This window comes from Girardinichthys multiradiatus, chromosome 6 (assembly GCF_021462225.1).
Source record: "Girardinichthys multiradiatus isolate DD_20200921_A chromosome 6, DD_fGirMul_XY1, whole genome shotgun sequence".
Lineage (NCBI taxonomy): Eukaryota > Metazoa > Chordata > Actinopteri > Cyprinodontiformes > Goodeidae > Girardinichthys > Girardinichthys multiradiatus.
The window spans coordinates 38,849,323-38,875,281 of NC_061799.1; the positions used below are offsets into that span (position 1 = coordinate 38,849,323).

At 40.9% G+C, this 25,959-nt stretch overlaps 1 protein-coding gene and 1 long non-coding RNA gene across 3 annotated transcripts in view; one reads left to right on the forward strand and one right to left on the reverse strand.

Moving 5' to 3' along the window:
• The first annotated feature begins 5,681 nt into the window (after window positions 1-5,681).
• Window positions 5,682-25,959, forward strand: part of LOC124870620 (zinc finger E-box-binding homeobox 1-like) — an 80,328-nt gene continuing 60,050 nt past the window's right edge. Inside the window, exon 1 of one of the 2 annotated variants that reach the window (XM_047369434.1) lies at window positions 5,682-6,507. In XM_047369434.1, the coding sequence (XP_047225390.1) occupies window positions 6,450-6,507 (58 nt within the window). In that variant the 5' untranslated portion in view covers window positions 5,682-6,449. Of the gene's footprint in view, window positions 6,508-14,222; window positions 14,554-25,959 lie in introns of those variants that run through there. The other variant, XM_047369435.1, reaches the window with a different exon arrangement.
• On the reverse strand, window positions 8,919-19,698 carry LOC124870621. The gene is made up of 2 exons (XR_007038828.1): window positions 19,546-19,698; window positions 8,919-9,627 (listed from the first exon to the last, which is right to left on the reverse strand). It is a non-coding gene; the product is annotated as an uncharacterized LOC124870621 (long non-coding RNA).

Below are 25,959 nucleotides of genomic sequence, written 5' to 3' on the forward strand. Positions count from 1 at the left end.
AAAGTAATGGTTTAGATCAAATAGCATTTATGTGTAAGAATGGCCCAGTCAAGGTCCAGACCTGAAAATCTGTGGCAAGACGTTGATGCTTACAGTTGAGCTTGAGCTAGTTTATTTATGCAGAGCGGGTGGAAACATACACTTAAGACTTGCAACTGTAACTGCGGCAAAAAGTGGGGATAACTACAAATGCTCACAACACTTTCCAGATTTTAATTTGTAACAACATTTTAAAAACAAGGGGTCATTTTCCTCCCATCTAGAATGATACACAGCTTTGTGCTGGTCCATCAAATAAAAACCCAATAAATTACAATGACGTTTGTGGCTCTAATGTAACAAAACATGGAAATGTTCAAGGAATAAATATCTCAAACCTTCATCTCTCTTATTTGTGTTTCTTATTACAGGAATTCTGTGTAGATGTAATTTCTAGAAACACTGCTGTTTATGTGGTCCTCTTTAGAAATTACAAATGGTTCAGTTTACTGGTCAACAATGGGGCTATCTATCTGTAGACCAAATTCAGAGTATCGATATTAATTTACCCTCTAGGACTCCAAAAAAAATAAGTATGATGGGAATAAATTTTTCACTAATATATTCTGTCTGCTGAAAAGTATTTAATTTAACACTACTAACAAGTTCCTGAGGTTTAAATTCCTATATGTCATTCAGGGGCAGATCTTTGTAAACCATTACCTGCTGTGTAACAAAAGAAGCTGCTGAGGAGCCTAAGAAATGGGAATTTACACTAAAGGGCCAGTTCTTCCTCTAACAACAATACTCATACTGTAGTACACTGGCTGACCTTTCATTGAGGAGGATTTTTCTGCATAAATAAGAATGAAATCACTAAAAAGAGAAGAAAAGCCTCTTGAGCTGAGAAGCTTTTCATGTCAATTCCAAATTAGCATTGAAAAATGGCGTCTGTTTCCCTTTTCACTTCGCAGGCAGCAAGACAGCAGCGGCCTGTAGAGGTGTTGTGGGGGGCAACTCTATAACGCTTCATATCCTGCCAGGGAGAGATTCAATTAAAGTATTACTGATGCAGAGGAAGCTTGTAGTTTTGGGGATTTAGTTTGACCTGATGGACAGGTTGGCTTGGCACCAAAATGAAGTTGTAAGAGCTGTAAAGTGATGACACTGTCAGTACATAACCTTTTTGCCTTAATGATATAAATGACAGCTATCATTTGTTGTGAGTTTAAGGCTCAAACACCATAGGTTTAGTCAACTTATACTGTAAAAATGCACATGAATATGATATGCTTTAAATAAATTTTGTATAAAAGCATAGATGCATCACAAATCTGATTATTGCTGCAGATTAAAAAGAAATGTCTGAAGTCACTCACAAGCCAACATTATTTTCTTTTAAATCTACATGATTATGCACTCAAGTGATCTGTTATTAACCTATTTTGATTAAGTATATTCAGACCAACAAAATAACACAGTAAAATATGCCTCATTAGCTTTGCAGGTGAGGACTTTTAGAGGCATGTTGCACACCGCTGCAACATCAAGGACGAAGCAGTCTGTTTTCTGTAATCCATTTCATGTCTCACTATTGTCAGTTTGAAAAGCGTGGAGCATCAATTAACAATGGTTTTAATCTCTTGCTCTCTGTTCTCCTTTTAAGCCCACCTGCCATCCACATACTCCCAGGACATCCAGAGGAGCATTGCTGGCTACAGAAATGTGTGGTGTTTCCTTAGCACCTGGTATGTCTTAACCAGAAACCTGATCGTTGGCAGGTATAAGAATAGCTCTGCCAGACTCATCTGTCATCCATAAACTGCTGCTGAACTTCTGTTCCTCCTCAGAGGAAATATACAGCACTGTTAGCATCTGTAACATACCGAGCAAAGACGTTTTAAAAACGCCTTAACAAAGATTAATCTTTTATTGCAATATCATAACCTCAAAAAGAAATGCCAAACTCTAATTTTGTTAAATTTGTTTAGAGTAAAAACATCACAACATTTTTATTAATCATTGGCACCTCTAACAATTTCTATAAATTTATTTAATGTTTATTTCCAGTTAGCATTTCATGACTTCTTATCTTCCTGGGTTATAAATACTAGTATAATATCACTACACACACACACACATATATATATATATATATATATATATATATATATATATATATATATATATATGTATAGTGATATTATATATATATATATACTAAATTGCTGAAATATTTATATGTATATGAACTTTGATGGCATCCTATTCTTAATCTATAATGTCCAATTTGTTAAAGAACCCACCGTCGCCGGCAACTTTAACTATTCTGTAAACTTCTTCCACAGTGTCTAGGAGCGTGTTCATAGTTAGCTAAAAAAAAAAAAAAAAAAAAACCCAAATTGCAGCATCTGCTCTAATTCATCCCAAAGGAGTTCAAGAAGGTTAAGGACAGGTCTCTGTGCAGGCCAGTGAAGTTTGTTCACACCAAACTTTAAAGACCTGCAGCCATGGAAGTTGTTGGAACACAGGAATTCATTGATTGGTGGTGTGACCAGGTACTTTTGGGAATATAGAGTATGTACGTAAATAACTTGACTGGTATACAAATAGCTTGACCAGACGACGTCAATATACAGGTCCTTCTCAAAAAATTAGCATATTGTGATGAAGTTCATTAATTTCCATAATGTCATGATGAAAATTTAACATTCATATATTTTAGATTCATTGCACACTAACTGAAATATTTCAGGTCTTTTATTGTCTTAATACGGATGATTTTGGCATACAGCTCATGAAAACCCAAAATTCCTATCTCACAAAATTAGTATATCATTAAAAGTGTCTCTAAACGAGCTATGAACCTAATCATCTGAATCAACGAGTTAACTCTAAACACCTGCAAAAGATTCCTGAGGCCTTTAAAACTCCCAGCCTGGTTCATCACTCAAAACCCCAATCATGGGTAAGACTGCCGACCTGACTGCTGTCCAGAAGGCCACTATTGACACCCTCAAGCAAGAGGGTAAGACACAGAAAGAAATTTCTGAACGAATAGGCTGTTCCCAGAGTGCTGTATCAAGGCACCTCAGTGGGAAGTCTGTGGGAAGGAAAAAGTGTGGCAGAAAACGCTGCACAACGAGAAGAAGTGACCGGACCCTAAGGAAGATTGTAGAGAAGGGCCGATTCCAGACCTTGGGGGACCTGCAGAAGCAGTGGACTGAGTCTGGAGTAGAAAAATCCAGAGCCACCGTGCACAGGTGTGTACAGGAAATGGGCTACAGGTGCCGCATTCCCCAGGTCAAGCCACTTTTGAACCAGAAACAGCGGCAGAAGCGCCTGACCTGGGCTACAGAGAAGCAGCACTGGACTGTTGCTCAGTGGTCCAAAGTACTTTTTTCAGATGAAAGCAAATTCTGCATGTCATTCGGAAATCAAGGTGCTAGAGTCTGGAGGAAGACTGGGGAGAAGGAAATGCCAAAATGCCAGAAGTCCAGTGTCAAGTACCCACAGTCAGTGATGGTCTGGGGTGCCGTGTCAGCTGCTGGTGTTGGTCCACTGTGTTTTATCAAGGACAGGGTCAATGCAGCTAGCTATCAGGAGATTTTGGAGCACTTCATGCTTCCATCTGCTGAAAAGCTTTATGGAGATGAAGATTTCATTTTTCAGCACGACCTGGCACCTGCTCACAGTGCCAAAACCACTGGTAAATGGTTTACTGACCATGGTATCACTGTGCTCAATTGGCCTGCCAACTCTCCTGACCTGAACCCCATAGAGAATCTGTGGGATATTGTGAAGAGAACATTGAGAGACTCAAGACCCAACACTCTGGATGAGCTAAAGGCCGCTATCGAAGCATCCTGGGCCTCCATAAGACCTCAGCAGTGCCACAGGCTGATTGCCTCCATGCCACGCCGCATTGAAGCAGTCATTTCTGCAAAAGGATTCCCGACCAAGTATTGAGTGCATAACTGTACATGATTATTTGAAGGTTGACGTTTTTTGTATTAAAAACACTTTTCTTTTATTGGTCGGATGACATATGCTAATTTTGTGAGATAGGAATTTTGGGTTTTCATGAGCTGTATGCCAAAATCATCCGTATTAAGACAATAAAAGACCTGAAATATTTCAGTTAGTGTGCAATGAATCTAAAATATATGAATGTTAAATTTTCATCATGACATTATGGAAAATAATGAACTTTATCACAATATGCTAATATTTTGAGAAGGACCTGTACACTGCTCAAAAAAATAAAGGGAACACTCAAATAACACATCCTAGATCTGAATGAATGAAACATTCTCATTGAATACTTTGTTGTGTACAAAGTTGAATGTGCTGACAGCAAAATAACACAAAAATCTTCAATGGAAATCAAATTTATTAACCAATGGAGGCCTGGATTTGGAGTCACACACAAAATTAAAGTGGAAAAACACACTACAGGCTGATCCAACTTTGATGTAATGTCCTTAAAACAAGTCAAAATGAGGCTCAGTATTGTGTGTGGCCTCCACATGTCTGTATGACCTCCCTACAATGCCTGGGCATGCTCCTGATGAGACGGAGGATGGTCTCCTGAGGGATCTCCTCCCAGACCTGGACTAAAGCATCCGCCAGCTCCTGGACAGTCTGTGGTGCAACGTGACGTTGGTGGATGGAGCGAGACATGATGTCCCAGATGTGCTCAATCGGATTCAAGTCTGGAGAACAGGCGGGCCAGTCCATCGCTTCAATGTCTTCATCTTCCTGACACACTCCAGCCACATGAGGTCCAGCATTGTCCTGCATTAGGAGGAACCCAGGGCCAACCGCACCAGCATATGGTCTCACAAGGGGTCCGAGGATCTCATTTCGGTACCTAATGGCAGTCAGGCTACTTCTGGCGAGCACAGGGAGGGCTGTGCGGCCCTCCAAAGAAATCCCACCCCACACCATTACTGACTCACTGCCAAACCGGTCATGCTGAAGGATGTTGCAGGCAGCAGATCGCTCTCCACGGTGTCTCCAGACTCTGTCACGTCTGTCACATGTGCTCAGTGTGAACCTGCTTTCATCTGTGAAGAGCACAGGGCGCCAGTGGCGAATTTGCCAATCCTGGTGTCTCAGGCAAATGCCAAGCATCCTGCACGGTGTTGGGCTGTGAGCACAACCCACATTTGTGAACGTCGGGCCCTCATACCATCCTCATGGAGTCAGTTTCTAACTGTGCAGACACATGCAAATTTGTGGCCTGCTGGAGGTCATTTTGCAGGGCTCTGGCAGTGCTCCTCCTGTTCCTCCTTGCACAAAGGCGGAGGTAGCGGTCCTGCTGCTGGGTTGTTGTCCTCCTACGTCCTCCTCCACGTCTCCTGGTGTACTGTCCTGTCTCCTTGTAGCGCCTCCAGGCTCTGGACACTACGCTGACAGACACAGCAAACCTTCTTGCCACAGCTCGCATTGATGTGCCATCCTGGATGAGCTGCACTAGCTGAGCCACTTGTGTGGGTTGTAGAGTCCGTCTCATGCTACCACGAGTGTGAAAGCACCACCAACATTCAAAAGTGACCAAAACATCATCCAGAAAGCATAGGTACTGAGAAGTGGTCTGTGGTCCCCACCTGCAGAACCACTCCTTTATTGAGTGTGTCTTGCTAATCGCCAAAGATTTCCCCCTGTTGTCTATTCCATTTGCACAACAACATGTGAAATTAATTGTCAATCAGTGTTGTTTCCTAAGTGGACAGTTTGATTTCACTGAAGTTTGATTTCCTTGGAGTTATATTGTGTTGTTTAAGTGTTCCCTTTATTTTTTTGAGCAGTGTAATAATCAGGGAGGGGATTTATTTCTAAACTTTCTTCCTCTTCACATACCAGATATTTTGTTTTGATTACAGAACTACATTTAGCTGATAATTATAACTATAGGCAAACAAAACAGTTATCAAAATATATAATATATATTTAATTGAATTATTGTTATTTATAATAATTAAGACTTTTCAAAATGAGTTTTTTGTCCATCTTTCTGCAATCACCATTAACATTTTAAGTTAGGTGTTGACTTTTTTGTGGGTAACCTTAAAAATATAAATAGCCTACTTTATCCTTTACTGTATTTTTATTTTTGACGGGGATTATTCGCAACATTTAAAGTTATTTTTGTCTATCCACCTCTGCTTATTAAAATATTTCCTCATGTCCATCTGTGGAGATCCACCTTGCGCCATATTTGTTTGGTACCGGACTGAGCCTGGCAGAGCTGTCCGGGGAGAACATCCAGCCCTGTGCGGCCAGCAGGAGGGGCCGTGCTGAGGTGTTCGAGGAGCCGTAAAAGCTGCTGGTGTGTCGCAAACCAGGTGTTTTTTGCTAAGGTGGGGGAAGGGATGGGAGGGGGTGAGGAAGGGTGAGGAGGAGGGAGGCGGGTGAGGGAGGAGGTAACTCAGGAACGGCTGCGCTTCAGACTCAGCGAGAGGATCATGGCGGATGGCCCCAGGTGTAAGCGCAGAAAACAGGCGAACCCGAGGAGGAGCAGCGGTAAGTCCAAACTCCTCTCAAACCTCCTTTAAGCGACCCAGACGGATTCTCCGGTAGCTTTCCCGCCCGGTGAAGTCCTCCCGGAGACTTTTGGGGACGAGTTGAAGCTCATTTCGGGGACTTTTTGACGGGCGTATGAGTGCGGTGGTGTACCGTTATACCTGGCTGGCTTCTCTCTGCTCTCCGCCTAGCGGTGCTCTGGGGCCGCCTGACCGATAGAGAACCGTTATCCGCCTGTTAGAATAACCCGAGGAGCGTTTCGTTCTCGGATATATCCTCCACTTTCCTTCACTTTGTTTTTTCCAACCATCCTTGCTTCTGGTGGTCCTTTTTAGCACTTTCTCGCCGAGCAGCAACACTTGGCGGCAGGTTGAGGGGCTTTCGCGTAACAACGTGGCCCGCTGCAATTTACTGATTTTTAGGGCGAGGTTGTTGCAGGGTTAGTTGCAATGCTAACTTGCTGCCACCTCGGGCCGGACGGAGCTTTTTCCTCTCCTCCCATTCAAAATAATTGAACTTCGCCTATGTTGCTTTTATGGCCGCATGGTAAATTGAGAAAGCAGGAGTTCGTGCTGTGTTCAGTGCTGTGGGATTGTTTATTTTATATCCGCTTCACCCCGCCTTGTTGCCACAACTTCTGCAACACATGTTGGCTTTTTTGAGGTAAGAGTTGAAATTATAATATCTGTTATATGTTCTGTGCACCTGCAAACAATAAGGAAAACTGAATTATGGCCTCTTGAAATGATTCAAGAAAGTTTATTTCAGCCAATACATTTTGAATAGGGTTCACCTGTCTTTGGTATTATAATATCCTTAGTGTACACTGGGGTTAGTTGTTACCAGCACATGACAGGATGCTGTGATAGTCTCTTGATACCACACATTTAAACTGAATTTGACAGAACACACACATCAAGAGTTATACTGCATTTGTAATCATGTCTCATAGTAGTTTTTCCTGTTATTTTTGTATTAAAAGCTCAAACATGTTCTTTGCACATATTTCTCTAATCGTGTACATATTTTTACAAAAATATCAAATGCACAATTTGTACAATACACCTTTTCCCAGTATGGTTGTACAGGTGCATCTCAGTAAACTGGAATTTAATAAAAACTTTATTTCACTAATAAAAAAGAAATATATGAAACCCATATATTGTACGTTTATATCTCAGAAAGTGATATATATCAAGTATTAACTTCAGTTAATTTTGATGACTATGTTTTACAGCTCATAATTTTAATATTACATAAGACCAATAAAACAAGGATTTTAAAAACAAAAAAGTGTGGCAACAAAAAGGTGCAGAAGCAACAGGGACAGCCACAGCATTGACAGGTTCTTTTTTATTTTTATTGAGCGGTATCTCAATTAGCTAGAACATTATCAAAAAGTTAATTCATTTTTGTAAGTTCAAACATGGAAACGCTTTAATATATTTATGAAACGATCTAGTTTAAGCATTTATTTTTGATAGTTTTGATGGTTATGGCCTACTGCTACTAAGCACCCTTATTTCAGTGTCTGAAAAGACATAATGTTACAGATTAATAGACAGGATCAATAAAGATCAATTAAACAAGATTTTTTATATAAGTTATGTTATGTGCATTATAGGGCCTACACATTCAAGGGGAGGACTGTTAACTTGACAGTTGTCCAGCTGACTGTCATTGACAATGATGAGGGTAGGCCACAAGAGGTCATTGCTAAAGAAACTGGTTGTGCTCAGACTGCTTTATCCAAGGATATAAATTGAAAGTTTAGTGGAAGGAAAAAGGTATATATAGAAGGTTACAGATATATACATATATATATATATATATATATATATATATTTCCTAAACATGGTCAGTCTCAGTGCATTTTCCATGTGGATTCCAGTTTGTTAACGCTTAGTTGCCTTTTCTGAAAAGTGCTTTAAATCAGTCATACCTGTCTTAATCCATGCCAGGTCCTGGAAAACGAGTGTAGAGTCTCCCTCTGTCTTTGGACTGCTGATTAGTTTAAATTGTTCATTCATCATGTTCAAGCTCTTTCCCTTCGAGCTTCCCCTTATACGGTCTCCTCTATGAAGCTTTTGTTTTAAGAGATTTGAATTGTTTAACTACTCCATTTTGCTGCTCTGTGTCTCCAACTCCCGCCTCTCGACCTGCCAATCAGCCGCACTTCATGCCGGCGCCCCCAGGTGGTATGCAAATGAGGCTCTGGGTGCAGGATATCTGCGCCCCAACATCTTCAATCTCTTTTATTGAAGAGGAGCTACTGCACATTAACAAAGACTTCTGCACCCCCAGAGCAGAAATACATCAACAATCAATCAACATCCATGAACGAAGCAAAAGTTTACTCATCGTTAACAATAAAATATTTATCTTGCACATCTAAAAAAAAACCAAACATATTATTTAGAAATATTTTTATTAGATTATTTAATAAATTGTTTTTTCTCTTTCAATGTGTGGGGCGGCGCCCCTGCGCCCTCTATTGGCCAACCACCGCTACTGCAAGCAAACTCTCCGAATCTAAACTCCACAGAGAATCTATCATGTGTTGAGGTGAAGACAATACAAACCACACCCAATAATGCAGATGAACTGCGGCCACTATTAAAGCAACCTGGGCTCAGGAACATCTCACCGCTACAGATTGATTGCTTCCTGCAACGCAACATTGATGCAGTAATACATGCAAAAGGAGTACCAAGTATTACGTGTTTATACAGTACAGTATATGGGCATACTTTTGAGTAGACTGACATTTGTACATCCATTTTTTTTATTTATTTGGTCTTAATGTAATTGTCTGAAAAACTGTAATCCATAATCATAAAAATTAAAAGGCAGATATCATGCTTTTAAATGCCTCCCCTTACACCCTTAAATCATTCAGTTCTGATCTATATAAAGTGGAACCGCAATGCTTTGGTATGAATTCCTTCTTATTGTAGCTCCACAGGTTCCTCTTTTACCCCTTGTTCTGAGGTACTCTGAGACCAACTCGTTTTGGTGCCGTCTCTTTAAATGTTGTTGAGGCGCTTCACATCCCGCCCCCTGCAGGTCAAGGAGCGCTCCCCTTTAAACCGTTTCGCCATTTTTAACAATTATCCAGCGCTGCAGAAACAAGACAAAAACAGCAGAAACAATGGAAAATTGTTAATGTAGTAATAAAAAAAAAAACCACAGTACAGTTCTGTCCTCAAGGAGCTAGCAGCAGCACACAGCACTAACATAAGCAGAAGACACGATGCTACTGATATTAGAACAATGGCCAGGACATCGTTTCAACATACAATAAAATTATGTCTAAAATAAAGTTTGTTCTCATTTTAGCGTTATTTGCAGCTTATCGCTTTGCTACGTTTCCATAGACAGAAGGCACATCTTTAATCAGATGAAGTCTTTCAGCAAATCCTTCTTGAAACCGGTGGAGGTTGCTAAATAACTCGTCCTCTAGTTGACTGTCTAAGTCTAAACTTTCAGTATATTTATGCATTCACGTTAATGAAACTATTATTTGTTATTTTACTGTAAAAGAATAATTTTAAATCATTACACAGTGTACGAAGTAGGAGATACACCTGCATGCAGCAGTACCACTTGTAAAGAGTTCCACTACTTCCTGCTAAGAGTAATTTTGCTTTTCACATAAGGCGGCATTTAATGTGATATTTAATGTATTATACTTATTTGTCAGAAATTAAAAGGGGAAAATATTCTGACCCCAACTTTCAATCAGGCTTTATTTGTGTCAGAGGACTAAATGTCCGGCATTCCAGCTACTATCTACTTTTCACAGCGTGGTTTCACATGGATGCTGTGGTACGTCTGCTCCTACGCTAATAGGGTGTGGCCTTCTTGTATTTAAATCCATTAAGTCTTACATGTTTTACATTATCAATGTCTACACTGCAATACTAATACAAATGTTATAACCTCATATGATAATCTTTTTGAAGCACAGTTTATCTCTGAATTTTAGGGACTAACTTCATGTTTGATGTTGACCACGCCCACCCCAGTGTGATGTCACCACAGTCGTGTCATGTGATGTTGATGATATGCTTTAAAGCTAATTTATTGACATGGCCTCGGGTTGACAAAGAGTAGAAATTAGACAATACTTTCAATCATGGGCTGCCAAAGTGGGTATGAGACATCTCCATTTTGGTGGTACAAAGTGAGCCATGATTGGTATTAACTATGCCAGCCTTTAGTTTTAAGGAAGGGGTTAAATACCCTTCCAAGATGGCGCCGCAGATGGTCGCCTCGGCGTGTTGGTGTGCATTGTTTTGTTTTGTTTTTTGCTTTAAAACGATCTTCTGTGATGGTACCCGGTGCTCTCTCACCAGAGAAGAACTCATGAACATCAGGGCTACTACACCAGAGGAGTTATTTCCAACTTTTCTGCCTACTGCTCTGGAATTTTTGGACATTCTGGTCGCCGACCAGATACTGAGTGTGGAGCGGACCAACCCGGACTCCTTAGTAATCGTCGCTGGTGACTTTAACAAAGGTAATCTGACCCACGAACTCCCCAAATATAGACAGTTTATAAAATGTCCGACCAGAGAGGACAACATTCTGGATCACTGTTACACCACCATCAGAGACGCTTATCACGCCGTCCCACGTGCTGCACTGGGCCAATCCGACCACATCATGGTCCACCTGATTCCTGCATACAGGCAGAAACTAAAGCTCTGCAAACCTGTTGTGAGGACGACAAGGAAGTGGAGCAGTGAGGCTGTGGAGAATCTTCAGGCGTGTTTAGGCTGTACAGACTGGGATGTGTTCAGGACTACTACCAACAGTCTGGACGAGTACACAGAGGCTGTGACTTCCTACATCAGCTTCTGTGAGGACAGCTGTGTACCATCATGCACCAGGGTGAGTTACAACAACGACAAACCCTGGTTCACAGCTAAACTCAGAAGGTTAAGACTGGATAAGGAAAAGGCCTTCAGGAGTGGGGACAAAGACATATACAGAGAGGCAAAGTACAAGTTTGGCAAGGCAGTGAAAGAGGCCAAACGACTGTACTCTGAGAAGCTCCAAAACCAGTTCTCAACCAACGACTCTGCGTCTGTCTGGAAAGGGCTCAAGCAAATCACCAACTACAAGCCGAAAGCCCCCCACTCCATCAACGACCGACGCCTCGCCAACAACCTGAACGAGTTCTACTGCCGCTTTGAAAGACAAAGGGACAGTCCTGCAACCATCCCCCACAACGCCCCCCAACAGCTGCAGCCACAATCCACCACCCCCATCTCTCCAACCTCAAGAGGGGCCTTGGCACCTCCAACCCCCACCCTGAAGTTCCCCCCCACCAGCCCCCTACCCACGCCGAGGACGGCTCTTTCCATCCAGGAGAGGGACGTCAACAAACTCTTCAGGAGACAGAACCCCCGGAAAGCTGCTGGTCCGGATTCTGTCTCACCAGCCAGCCTGAAGCACTGCGCTGATCAGCTGTCTCCAGTCTTCACAGACATTTTTAACACCTCACTGGAGACATGTCATGTGCCAGCCTGCTTCAAGTCCTCCACCATCGTCCCTGTCCCCAAGAAGCCAAGGACCACAGGGCTTAATGACTTCAGACCCGTCGCCCTGACCTCTGTGGTGATGAAGTCCTTTGAGCGCCTTGTGCTCTCACACCTAAAAGACATCACCGACCCCCTCCTGGACCCCCTGCAGTTTGCCTACAGAGCCAACAGGTCTGTAGACGATGCAGTCAACCTAGCCCTTCACTTCATCCATCAGCACCGGTTCCCCCCAAGGCTGTGTTCTCTCTCCTCTGCTCTTCTCCCTGTACACCAACAGCTGCACCTCCATTCACCAGTCTGTCAAGCTTCTGAAGTTTGCGGACGACACCACCCTGATCGGACTCATCTCTGATGGTGACGAGTCCGCGTACAGATGGGAGGTGGACCATCTGTTGGACTGGTGCAGCCAGAACAACCTTGAGCTCAACGCTCTAAAGACAGTGGAGATGGTTGTGGACTTCAGGCAGAACCCAGCCCCACATGCCCCCATCACCCTCTGTGACTCCACAATTGACACTGTGGAATCTTTCCGCTTCCTGGGAACCATCATCTCCCAGGATCTCAAGTGGGAGCCAAACATCAGCTCCCTCATCAAGAAAGCCCAGCAGAGGATGTTCATCCTGCGGCAGCTGAAGAAATTCAACCTGCCGAAGACTATGATGGTGCACTTCTACACAGCCATCATTGAGTCCATCCTCACCTCCTCCATCACCATCTGGTACGCCGGTGCTACGGCCAAGGATAAGGGCAGGCTGCAGCGTGTCATTCGGTCTGCTGAGAAGGTGATTGGCTGCAGTCTACTGTCCCTCCAGGAACTGTACACCTCCAGGACCCTGAAGCGGGCAGGGAAGATTCTGACTGATCCCTCCCACCCCGGTCACAGACTCTTTGAAACTCTCCCCTCTGGCAGGAGGCTGCGGTCCATCCGGACCAAAACCTCACGCCACAAGAACAGTTTTTTCCCATCTGCCACCAGCCTTGTTAACAAAGCCCGGAAACCACACTGACACTCCCCCTTTCCCCCCTTTTTTTTTGCCGACAGGACACTTGTAAATTGTAACTCTATGCATTACATTAACGCTCAGCTTGGACTCCTGCTTTACTTGCACTGCCATACTTGCACACTGATCATCTGCACTGTTGTATTGCTCTTGCATCTTATACTGCTCTATATTTACTCTCACTCACTTAAAACTGTGCACATATATTTATATTATATTGTAGATATGTTTATACTGTTTAATTTGTATTGTATTGCACCGACTACGCCAAAACAAATTCCTTGTATGTCCAAAAACGTACTTGGCAATAAAGCTTTTCTGATTCTGATTCTGATTCTGAAATGCTCTTTACATCCCATATTACTTGATGCCACAGTTTGCCACTAGCTTGTCACCAGTATTTAGAGGTTTTTAAGTTATGCTTCCAAAACATCTAAGTTTTACACTGTTCTTACAGTGTTTAAAGTCCTTTTAGGAGGTGCAAGAGAACTTGTAGTGACTGCAATTTTCTCTTGTCTTATGGAGCATAGAGTAATGTGCCCCCCGCCCCACCCTGCAACTGTTTCTGTGCACCATGGGTCAGCTGGCTGAAAGAAGGCTACTGCATAGAGCAAATATGAAATTGGCTGTTTTGAGACATTGTGGACGTGGAAGCCAAAGGAGCGCCACCTATCACTTGTATTAAGGTTGGCAGCTACAGTTGGTCCCCTATGAGATCCGACAGTTTTAAATAAACATGTTAATATCTTTCAAAATTATAAGTGAAGTCTGCAATAAGTGAAACTGTGGTATTTTGATTACACTTTTTCCCAATATTCTGTTGCAGAGTAGCTGCTTTTTTAAAATGCTGTCAGCACCTGTAACCTCAGTCTGGTCAACGTTAGGAACGCTGGATTTTATTCTTAATAAAGGATTCAAAAATGATTATCACAGCAAATTGATACTGAGGATGTTTCTCTATCTTTACGCTAATAAAATCCTCACTAAAACAACCTCGGAATGTGTGTTTGTGGGACGGATTGTTTCTGTCATGAAGCGGAAAGCTTTATAAATGGAATTTAACCATGGATGCAATAACTTTAAATTCAGACAACCTTTTTGAGACAGAGGTTCTCATTGGACCGTTTCCCACCTGTCCTCTCCTTCTCATCGCTCGCTCCAGCCAATAATAAAACCCCATAAATATAAATGTTCGGTTATTATAAGGCCTTATGTGTGTGAGTGTGTGTTCGAGCCGAGAGGCTGGAAAGCACCTTTTTTTTTTTTTCTCCTGCTGACGCCACGACGGTGACTGTGCGTCTGTACAGGAGCCATCATCATCATCACCACCATCATCATCATCATCATGTTTACCTGAACGCGGATAGCGGGGCGGACAAATGGCCTAGAAATAAACACAAATAACACCTGCAGCTCTCAGGATCCTCTCGTCGTTTCCTAAAAGGCTGTGTTTCTCGACGAGCCAAGATTAGCGCTCCAAATGTCAACTTGTGCAGGTAGAGAGATGGATTTTTTTTTTATTTAGCTAGGTTTTTTTGTTTTTTTTTGTTGTTGCCGTGTGCCATGCCAGCTTCGCTTGGATGCTCGTTTCCCTCTGTTCTCGCGGGATTTATCGCATTTCTGACCCACTTGTGCATGCTTTACCTCTCCTTTTATGTGCTTGTTTCTGTGGACTGATTGCCCCGTTTGGTCGAGTGCACCCACGCTCTCCGTGTAAATTTGTGTGAGTGAGTGTGTGTGCTGTGGAAAATGAGCGGTGCATAAGGTGGTTTTTCCTCCGTTATTCTCCTTGCTATGTGCAAAATAACAGCGCCTCTGTCAAAGATCTCTTGTCTATCTATTGTGCTGCGATGATTCGTTATGCAATTCCCTTCAGCTTGAGGGAATGGCGGTCAGTGCCGTTACTGCAGTGAAGGTGGGGTTTTTTTTTTTTCCTGGACGGGAGACAGCCAGGTACGCAAGGTGATGCAACACCTATAAAGGTGCATTTTAACCGATCTTTACTGGATTTTCTCGCCACTACAAGCGACCAATCTTGATTTGAGTGCGTTCATCCGGCGGATTTTGTTTATTTTCTTCCGAAAAGAGCTTAAACGAATCTCAATGTGGAGGTAGATAAACCGAGGCGCACAATCAAGATGGCAAAAGGTGTTCAGTGTGTCATTGCGCATCGCTTTCATCCACCTCCTCCTCTCTCTCAGCTCCAGCTCGCCTCATTTCAGACGTGCGTCTGTCTTAGTTTGGTTCCACCTGACACAGGCAGCTTGATCACAAGCACCTCTTTGATTTTCATTAGCCTGTGCTAATGGTACCAAGACCTCCTGCCAGTCATCACCATAATGAGGCAAACAGCTGCTGATACCAGCTAGAATATCTCAGAAGCTGCAGTTTTTTTTTAAAGCTTTAATCTCATTAACAAACAGTTTACATGTTGAGGTCACTTTGTTATATCAACACATGAAATTAATCTGTCTACATATTTAAAGGTTATTAAGCTCTGCTTGAAAGTAATTAAGACTGTTGCTGTGTTTACGTTGAATTAGAAGCTTGATGGGGCTGATTTTAATGTCTCTTATAATATAGTAAGGCTGGAACTGATGATTATATTGGTAGTCAACCAGTCTATCAATGTTTTCTCGCATTACTCAGTACATTTAATCCATCTCTGTTTTCTCTAGTCGGTCCTCTCCCTGGATAGATTACCAACCCATCACAAAGTTCTTGAACGTAATAGTTTACTATTTTTTTCCATTTACCTGATTTGTAAATAAAGCTTTAGAAACTTTTCATGGTTCCTACTGTGACAAGAGTATTAGGGCCAGGCCAGAGATTTTTTTTTTTTTTTAAATACGAGAATAAAGTGGTAATATTATTAGAATTAGGTCGTAATTTGTACGACAACTCTTACAAAAAGTGCAGTCTTTCATGCGTTAAAATGAGGAATGCATCTTGTGAAATTATACTTTAGTATCGGTTTCACAAATAAGGACATTCTTAATCTTTTAGCACATCAACATCAAATTATCACCAGTATCAGGACTTTGAAACGATTGCGTTTAGGATTGTGTTTGTTTTTTTGAAGAAAGAACCACATGGACTTGGAAGAAATAGCTTGTTTTGAGGAAGATGAGTTGTCATTACTTTCCGATTTTATTCTCACAATATTATGATTTTAATCTCGTAATTAAAAAAAACTAGCCTTGCCATACTCTGTCCTATACAGTCTGGATAAGTATGGAATTTAATTGAAGTATTTCCATGTCTAAAATAATGAAAAAATACTTGTATTTCCAAACTTTAATCTCTCTCCCTCCATCCCTCCCTCCGTTCATCCATCCATCCATCCATCCATGGTTGTGTTTTCTTTTTTTTCATATCCTATATTGAATGCCTGGCCTTTATTGAGATATTTCTTATTCCTCATGAGCCAATTCATGTTCAATTTTTGTACTTATAGTTAATTGAATGAAAATGGTTTAAAATGAATTGAGATCTCTGAAAGTTGGAGCCTTGCAAAGCATGAATTTATGGTTGAAAAAAGTATTGTCTCTCCAGGTACCAACCTCTGTACCTCCCTGATCGTTGTCTAACTGCAGACTTTGTTTCAAATGAACCATTTTCGGTGTACAGCTATGGCTGATTACGCTTAGCTGTTTGATGATGTCCTCTTCTGCTTTTATTTTAACATTCAAGCTTGATTGCATCTGAAAGCAACACCCAAAAGGCTACAAGTCGCTGAAGCTCTGGTTTGATGAATAAAAAAATATTTTATAACATCAAAGGGTTCCTATATAGCCTTAAAAAGTCTAAAAACATTAAGGAATCTGTTTTAAGCAATTTCCAGTTCTGAGTGAATATAAAAACACCTTTAACTCTTCCTTGTTTTTCTTCTTATAGGACATAATTCTATTTTATATAAGTGAAATACACTGTTTTTACCTCAAACGTAAATTAAAGTTTACATGATGTGGCTTTGTCATCAAACCTCAAGGTTTCACAACCATGGTTTTGATTTTCAGGCCTTCAAATACATGCAGACTCCTTCAGCTTCATGAGTAACGTGCATGTCTCTGCCTAAGGTGAGAGATTCACTGTTTATTTATATTTGCCTTTTAAGGTCGTTCCTTAAGGTAAGCTAAAGTACATATTTTAACCTAGAGAACCACTTTGGGCCCCAAAACCAACTTAGAAGGTATAAAATGTAGGGCTGGACAAGTAAAATAGAAAATGTATGGGAACCCTAATATGATCATTAGCTGTGTTGCTGGAGAGTGATTTAAACTTGTTTTTAAAGGTTTTTGTGCAACTAGTGGCCTTTACTTGTCCTTCAGACAGGAAACAGGCAGAGAGATAAGTGGGAAAGTCATGCAGCAAAGGTCTCAAGGTTGGGAATTGAACCCCAGACAGCTGCGTTGAGGACTATAGCCTCTGCATTAGGGACGCACGCTCTACTTCCACACCATATACCGCCCAGAGGAGAGTGATTTGAAATTACAGTGCTTATCTTGGCATGAGTTTCTTCTGAGACCACTGTAACAGTCACAGCCACGTCATTTTTTTAACCCATGATGCTTTTCGAGTATTTTGTCCCGAACCTTTGGACCAGCCTTCTGACTTGTAAACAAACGGTGTCATGCAGAACAAACATATTAAAACACGTTGGAATATCGACGTTTTCTCTATAATCACTGCTGCACCTTCATCTTTTAAAGATCGGGACGATGACTCTGATGATGCATACCAGCGTATTTAGCTGCTTTGTTAACCCAGCTGGTTACGGATGAGGAACAGATGTAAAAATGTCATTTATTTTGATACTGATCTAGTGTTTTCTGTGCTTTTGCTGACTGTACATTAGTTGTGTATGTGAATAATTTTAAGTGGCAGTAATCTGCCATAGAAGAAGAATGCTGTCAGGGATGCAAAACATGGATTTAATGCACTGATTATTTCTTGTCAGTCAAAATAACTACATGACATTTGTTTTTAAACTTAAGATCATACCCAATCTGCTCTCAGGAGTGCTTTTAATTCTTTCTAAGCTGGAGCATCTTCAGTGATGGTTGGTCATGGTCAAACAACAATGTGCGGTAAGGATTTGCCTTTGTTGGCTTTTTGTTAACGGGTTAAAAGGATTGAACAATCAGGGTTTCAGTAGTCACTTCAAATTTAAGCCCCACATTTGCCTTGATTTCTCATCTGTTGTTAGGGAAAAATAATCCACTGATCTCAGGAACAATGTTGGACGCACCTGCTGAAGCCAAAGGTTCAGATTCATCTGATTCTAGGTGTGGCATCCTACAGCGAACTTAGCGGTCATGTTTGGCCATGTCCGTAAAAATTTTATTATCAAAACAGACAAATTTAGGTAAACTGTTAACCCTTTATCTCAGAAATCCAGCTTGCTACATACCAATAGTTACCAAACCAAACTGTTTTGTTGTCACTGCTTCTATCTTACAGGAAGCTGCTAACACAGTCTATTCTACAGCAACACTGGAGGAATAAAGTTAAAAACTTAAGTGACAATCGTACCTTCTCTGCTCGAGTCAGCGTTTAACGTCTGTAAAATTGTTCAGAACGGAAAGGTTGTGAGTTCAGCAACAATAAGTTATTAACAATTTAAATCTTTAAATCAACAGAGGGAAAATGTAACTGATTCATATTTGCCTTTTTAAAACAGTGCTATTAAAATAAATATATATTATAATAAGTAGATTTTCTATGTTAACTTTCTGTTGGCATGTTTCTGATTATATGATAAAACAAAGTTTTAATAAAACGCTATACATTTAGTTTCATTTACTGCAACAGTAGCTGGATGATGGAGGTTTTAGTGTCACTGTGAACAGTTATACATTGGTCAACCACTACAGAAACATTAGTCGATGGTTTTCCACCAGTGCAGAGCTTGTAGCTTGTCAGACCTCTCTGCATGTTGTAATTAGGCCAAACCTTGACTGCTCTCTGTTGAAGTTTAAACAAGTGAAAAGTATGAGACAAAATGCATGTGAGCAACACATGCTACCTTTCTTTCAGGTTAAGTTTTTCAATTATTGTTTTTGAGCTTCTGTCTGCAGAAATTTACCAAGTGCTGTCCATAAAGAGTACCAGTACAAAGGAAACAGGAAAAAGATCTTGCTGCAGAGCTCTTTAAACAAAATAAAAGTCTACATGTGAAAGTAGAATCTCACACAAAGACCTCTAGGAACCCTAATTTTTACCCTGTTAACGTAAATAATAAACATTTGCTCTCGGTGTAACACTGAGTTAAAACAGATCTTCCAGGTTTTAGACGGTGTTATTCCAGCAGTAAAAAGGAAACTAACTGACTGCATTTCTGCTGTAAATGAAAGGTGGTCACGGCTTCGTTATGCAGCGCCTTCAAAGCGCTCCATGTTTGTTTGTGCATGGATGCAGGCCTGACTGTGCTGTAATCTTACACTGCAATTTAGGGACTGGAGGAATGCAGCCTGTTGTTAACATACCTTTACAGGATAAACAGAGTGGCCACCTCCCACGCTGGAGCTGCTCGGTGTTAGGAGTCAGCAAGAACTTCGCTCCTCGCCACCATCCGTCCTGTAGGAAGTGAAAACTTTACTTGCTGGATCTCTTGTTGCTGTTAATCTTCCCTTTTTTGCTTCCAGTTTTGGTTCTGGAGTTCTTGCTGTCCTGCTTTTGCAGCGATTGATCTAAAAGAGACTGTGCAGCTTTTCACAGCCATGTGTCCGGGTTTTAGGGAGTCTTTTCAGTGATTGCTTTTAGTTTTGCTTTTTAGTTTTAAAGAGATGCAATATTAGTAAAACGTTCATCACATTGCTGTTTGACTGGTAGATAAAGAACATTTTCTCAGTATATTCCCATTATCCTGCTCCTAAAGCTGTTAAAAGTTTGCATGTTTATTGTACTAGCAAGCTCTACGTCTTCATTTGAGGGTTATGACCCTTTCTTTTGCCTCAGCATTGAAAATCTGAACTGAATAGCTCACTATGCAGAGCACATTCATTAGAACACCTTGTCCAAAGAAAGCAAAATGATTCTTTTTTGTGTATGACTGTGCTACAGTCAGCCAGAGGTTCTCCAGTTCCAGCTGTTTTACAGTGCAAAGGAGTCATGTGAGTGTCCTGCCTCCAAGGGAACACTAAGCATATTTGCAGCTAACATGATTTGCTATAAACTCGATTCACCTTAGTGCTTTAATTAGCAAATGCACTTACTGTAATCCACCTTGTTATTGTAGCATTATCCTGGATATTTCTTCTCTTCTCTCCAAAACCGATGGATTTTATGTTTTTAGATGTATTCCATGAGTGTTATGTTAGTATTTATTGAGGCATATTTGTTTAATATTTGGAACACTGGTTTGTAATTGATCCATAACCTGTGATTGTTCTTATTACTTTCTCCTCATGCTGAAGAGCCTGGGGCTAAATGTTACCTTTGCACAAATGGGCCTGTGGAATGACAAAGCACCACAGGATGTCTTTACTAAGTCAGCATTGACCCCTCCCCATCGCCTTTTATGGTCCAGAGGAGGAGGTGATGCTGTTGCTTTGACTAACTGAGGAGAGTGTGTTTGGGTGTGTGTGTGTTGTGGATTTGAGCATGAATGTGGGAAACTGCTACTTTCCTTTAGGGTTTGCATAACAACACAAGCTCCTTGTTTGGATTTACATGGATTAACATGAGGTAGAAAGGAAAATCTGCATTTACAGCGTTGCTGTTGTGTATCAGATAAAACGAGGGTAAACCTTGATAAGGACAATTGCACCAGGTTGAAACTACATAAAGAAAATATGTCCCAGTTTTCGATGTTGAGTTGTAGTTATGTTGTTACTATATAAGCAGTTATTATTATCAGCCACATATTTTCAGGGAAACACTTGCCAAGAAAACACCTTCATTATTATTTTATAGGGATTTTATGTGATATTAGTGCATTATTATGACAGAATGAAAAATGTCACTGTAAAGATTTAAAAGGTGCAGTGTGCATATGTGCTGAGCCACCCCTGAGTCAGTATTTTAGACCACATTTTGTGGTGATACCAGCTGCAGGTCTGTTGGGGTCTGTCTCTTCATGCTTCAGAGACTCAATCTTTTTCTTATTTGTAAAATAAGAAAAAATAAAATCTAACTTAGTCAAACTGGATGGAGAGTCTCGGTAAACATCAATTTTCAAGTCTTGCCACAGATTCTTAGATGGTTTAGGCTTGGACTTGGCTTGGACTTTGACTGGACCATTCTAATCCATGAGTATTGTCCCCTCTAAACCATTCCATTTTTGCTGTGGCTGTATTGTTTGGATTGCTGTTCTGTTTCAAAATGCACCTCTGGCTCAGTCTCTAGTCTTTTACCTCTAAGCCTTGCAGATTTTCAACCTGGTCCATCTTCTCATCGACCCTGACCAGCTTCCCTGTCCCTGCTGAAAGAAATAATTCCCGAAGCATGATGTTGCTACCACCATATTTCACTGTAGCAATGGTTTATTTAGGGTTGATCGGCAGAGACAGTGTTTTGAATGTAGGCCACAAAGTTTGATCACATCTGATCAGTTTACCTTCTTCCACATGTTTGCACTGTCCCCTATGTGGCTTGTGAAAATGGGACTTCTTGCCTCTCTTTCATAGAGGCCATGTTCGTCAGCATACAACTCACTGTCCTGTCAGATTCTTCCACTTGAGCTGTTGATCTCTGCAGCTCCTCCAGAGTTACCCAGGCTTCTTGGCTGCTTCTATGATTAATTCTGCCCGGGTTAAGTGAGTCAGTTTAGCAGGACGGCCATGTCTTGGTTGGGCTGCATGGAATGATGAATTGAACAGTGCTTTGTAAACACTTGGGATATCGTTTTATAACCTAACCATGCTTTAAGCTCCTCCACCATGTTCTCCCTGACCTGTCAGCTGTATCCTTTACTTTTCATGATGCTGTTTGGTTTCTAATGTTCTCTAACAAACCTCTGAGGCCTTCACAAAACAGCTGCATTTAGACTGAGAGTAAATTACTTGCTCTGTCACCGGCTCTGTTTACTAATTAGCTGACGTCTGTGCAATAATATGGACTGGGTTTTATTTAGGTGTAGCAGAATAAAGACATCTGAATTTAAATACAAGCTACACTTGCTGTATATGGAAAATTATGTAACATTTTCCTTTCATGTCCCAATTTTGCTCTACTCTGTGCTGGTCTATCACACAAAGGCCCTATAAAATACACCGAAGCTAGTGGTTGCAACGTGACAAAATATGTAAAAGTTTAAGGAGTGTGAATACTATTGCAAGGCACTGTACAAATATCCTGTTGAAACAATCAGAGGATAGAGACTTAAACTGTTTCCCGAGCGCAGACATGTTGGCTGTCATGCAGGTGTGACTTGCCTGTGCTGCTTGTGAACGCTCAGCGTCAGGCTTATTTTTAGTCAAGGTGAAAGGGAAATGGTGTGCAGCCTTCTGATTTAAAACGAAACCGAGAGCAGCTAATTGTGTCACTCAGTCTGAGCTTAGTTGACTTCAGTTCTCTTTATAAATGGGAAACTTTTTTATAGACCCCTGTTCATACACACTGTTGGTAATAAAAGAATAAGTCATTGAATGAAAGCAAGTAAAGTACAGGCGCAACATAATGTTTTGTTACACCATGTGAAATTCAAAAAAGCCTGAAGCCTAAAAATATTCCTCTCTAAACCTTTAATACAGACACAGAAATCTATAAGAAAACCAAACGTGGAACCAGAACTGTAGTCTGAGGAACTTTCAAACTCTTTTTAACTGTGGCTCTGCTCATTCAAATAAATACCTGCTTCACATTCAAGCACCTGAATATTCATGCGTTTAAGAAGCTCCCAGCTCCAACTTTCATCTGAGATCTCTGAAAGCCACCTTGTGGCGAAGCAACTCAATACATTTCTGAATCCACTGATATATCAGTTTGAATGGGAAATATATGAGCACAGCTTTTAAGTTTTATCTCTGAGTTTGTGTGGAGGACGTGTTGATGCAAGCCAGTGTTTGTTATAAGAAAGAGTCCCACTGAAAGTTGTGAGAGAAAAGGAGAAAGCTCCTTCACACTCAACCAGTGGGAAGCTTCTCTCCCTCTCCTTTGGTGGTGGTAACATTTGCATTTCCCTTCAAGCTCTATTCTCTGTTTTTCTTCAGCCCGAGAGGCAAAGTGGATCAAAAACTCGGCTCGGAGCTGCTGCCTGCCTCCAGGCACAACATCAAGCCAGAGTGGAGGGGCGCTGTTACAGCAGGAATCCCAGGCGTGTCGGTCACTGGAGTGGATTTCAGTCGGCGTGGGAAAGGCTTTGATTCTCTTCCATTTCAGTTTAAAATAGATCTCCAAGGCAGAATAATAACAACAATAAAACAGCAATTCTGGGAGGGCTGGAATAAAAAAAAGACGATTTTAAAAACACAATTTTAGTTTCTAACTGGGTATGATAACCTAGAGTAAAAATATAACAGTTTTAGGATGCAAAAATGTTATAATTACCTTCGCATAACGCCTTAAAAAAGAATTATTCCTACTTTTGGCAAAATAATATAACAAGGATTCTTTGTTACCTTAAAAATAATGTTTGTTTTTTATTGTTATTTTGATTTTCATACCTAGAAAAAGTGAGCTCTTGTTTTAAAATAGTAAATATAGACATACTTTTTTTGCAGACTACTCCTTATAGAGTAACACACACTAATGTTAGCTGGTTAATTAGTCTGGCTATCTGTTTAGGACTAATGTATACAACCAGAAGAAGAAAAAACAGTAACTGAGTTGATTTTAATGAAAATCTGTGGGGAGATTCCACAGTTTTGAAGAATTTATTCCTGAGAAACCACAGCAGTGCTTTCCTGGTGAGAACCAGAGACCGCGTTCAAGCCGCTGCGATATGATGCTACTGTTAAGGCTGTAGGTCTGTGAGACCATTCAGACATGCTAATCACAGCGTGCTAACGTCTCGCTTGGACGACTGTAACTGTGCTTGATAAATCTGTTCAGCAGCTGCTATTTGTTAAAAATGCTGCTGCACGCCTTCTGACAACAACTAGTTGCTATGACGACATCACACCTATTCTGACCTCTCTCTGCACTGGCTTCCTGTTCATTTCAGGATCTAGCTTAAGACTTTATTGCCTGTTTTTAGGAGTCTCAATGGTGTGGCACCACCATATTTGTCTGAACTGGGTCACCCTTATACTCCATCCAGAGCTCCAAGGATCCTCAAATCCATTGATGTTTGACACTCCTACGTTGCGACTCAAAAGTAGAGGTCAGCGAGCTTCTTCAGTGGTGGCTCTAACTTGTGGAACAAGCTGCTTTTTGAACATTAGAGCTGCACAGATCATTATTAAACTCTTTTAAAAATCAATTTATACTCTCTGGCTTTTAGTTTCAGTTGAGCTGAAACATTTTACAAACAGGCTAATTTGTCTTCCTTCATAGCTTTCCTTCAGCCATCTAAAGAGCAGTGAGTAGCAACAGGTCGGGGAGGGTCAGCTATGCATTACTCTGTGCTCTATGCAGACAAAGAAATCACCGGTTACTATGGTTATCTGTAAAAGTGCTATTTTGAACTTGACGCATCTACTTGAGCAAAAGTTTGGAGTAAACACTAGATACATTTATTAATAGTTTTCAATCAATAATTGTGCAAAATACTTTACCTTCTCTTTGTTCTACTCTTTCTAGAAGTGTAACAAGCTGATATTAGCTGGTGCTTATTAGCAGTATCCAGCAAAAGGTGGGGGAGGGGCAGCACCTTGTTACTCTATGTTCTATACAGCCAGAGAAACCTCCTTTTTGCACTTTCTCTGGCGTCTCATTAAAGGCTTTCTGCAATGTTGGAATATTTTGATGTCCAAGGTTAGCAGTTCTAAAACTAACTTTTCTAAAACACTGGTAACCAGCTTGTGACTTATTTTTATCTCATGAAGTCTCTACAACACAGAACTGTGTAAATGTTTTATGAAATCCACCCCAAAAATTTTTTTTTACATTTCAAAAGATTTTCAAAAACATTTTGGGGTTTTAAAAAACAGACTGACTAAAGAAAAACTTCAGGTGAAAATTCAAATCACAACAACTTAGGAAAATTAGGAATGATACTTAATAATACTGAAAAAGTTGAATAAATCTGGATCAAAAGGTAGAAAAAGTCTGCTGAAAGGATCAAAATTAATTTCTTCTCATTAGGAGAAAATTTTTTATCCCTTATATGGCATTTTATTAATTATAAAGCTGCAGATTTTGTTTTACAGGAATCAAACTGTTTCTGTTTGATTCTCAGTGGCATTTTACTGCTCAAATAAGGAAAAGCTCAGTAGTAGAATGTAAAATCGAGAGGAGGTTGGGAGGAGACTTCCGAGCAGCACCGCTGTTCTCAAGAGACATTAATCATGTGAGATGGACAGGTGGGTTAGGAGGGGCCTGACTTGCTAAAGACACTCCTGAGACTGCAGAGGGACCAGTAGCAGCCGCAGCAGGACAGGTGGGAGTGGAGGAGCAGAGAATTAGATTAGAGGCACAGCAGAATGATTTATTCTGCTCCTTTATACTTTGCTCTCCATGGTGGGGGGGGGATTTGTTTTGTGTGATGTTATTTGTGTTGTTATTTTAATGTGCGCACACGGATCTGTTTCTGTCCAGCAAGTGGCGCTTCATCGCTCTGACTATTAGCTGCAGAAAGCTGGTATACTTTCCTGTTTTATGTTAGGATTTGATGATGCTCAGGGGGTAATGCACTGCCCTTTAACTCTGACAGGTCTTTTATTAACATCCTTAAATGCACACAACTTCTCTGTGGCGTTTCATCGTTTTTTTCACCATTACTGGTTTCCATGAAGTACTGGTGCACGATGCGCTCATTCCTCCTGTTTCCATGCTGTCTCATCAGTGTTGTACCGCTT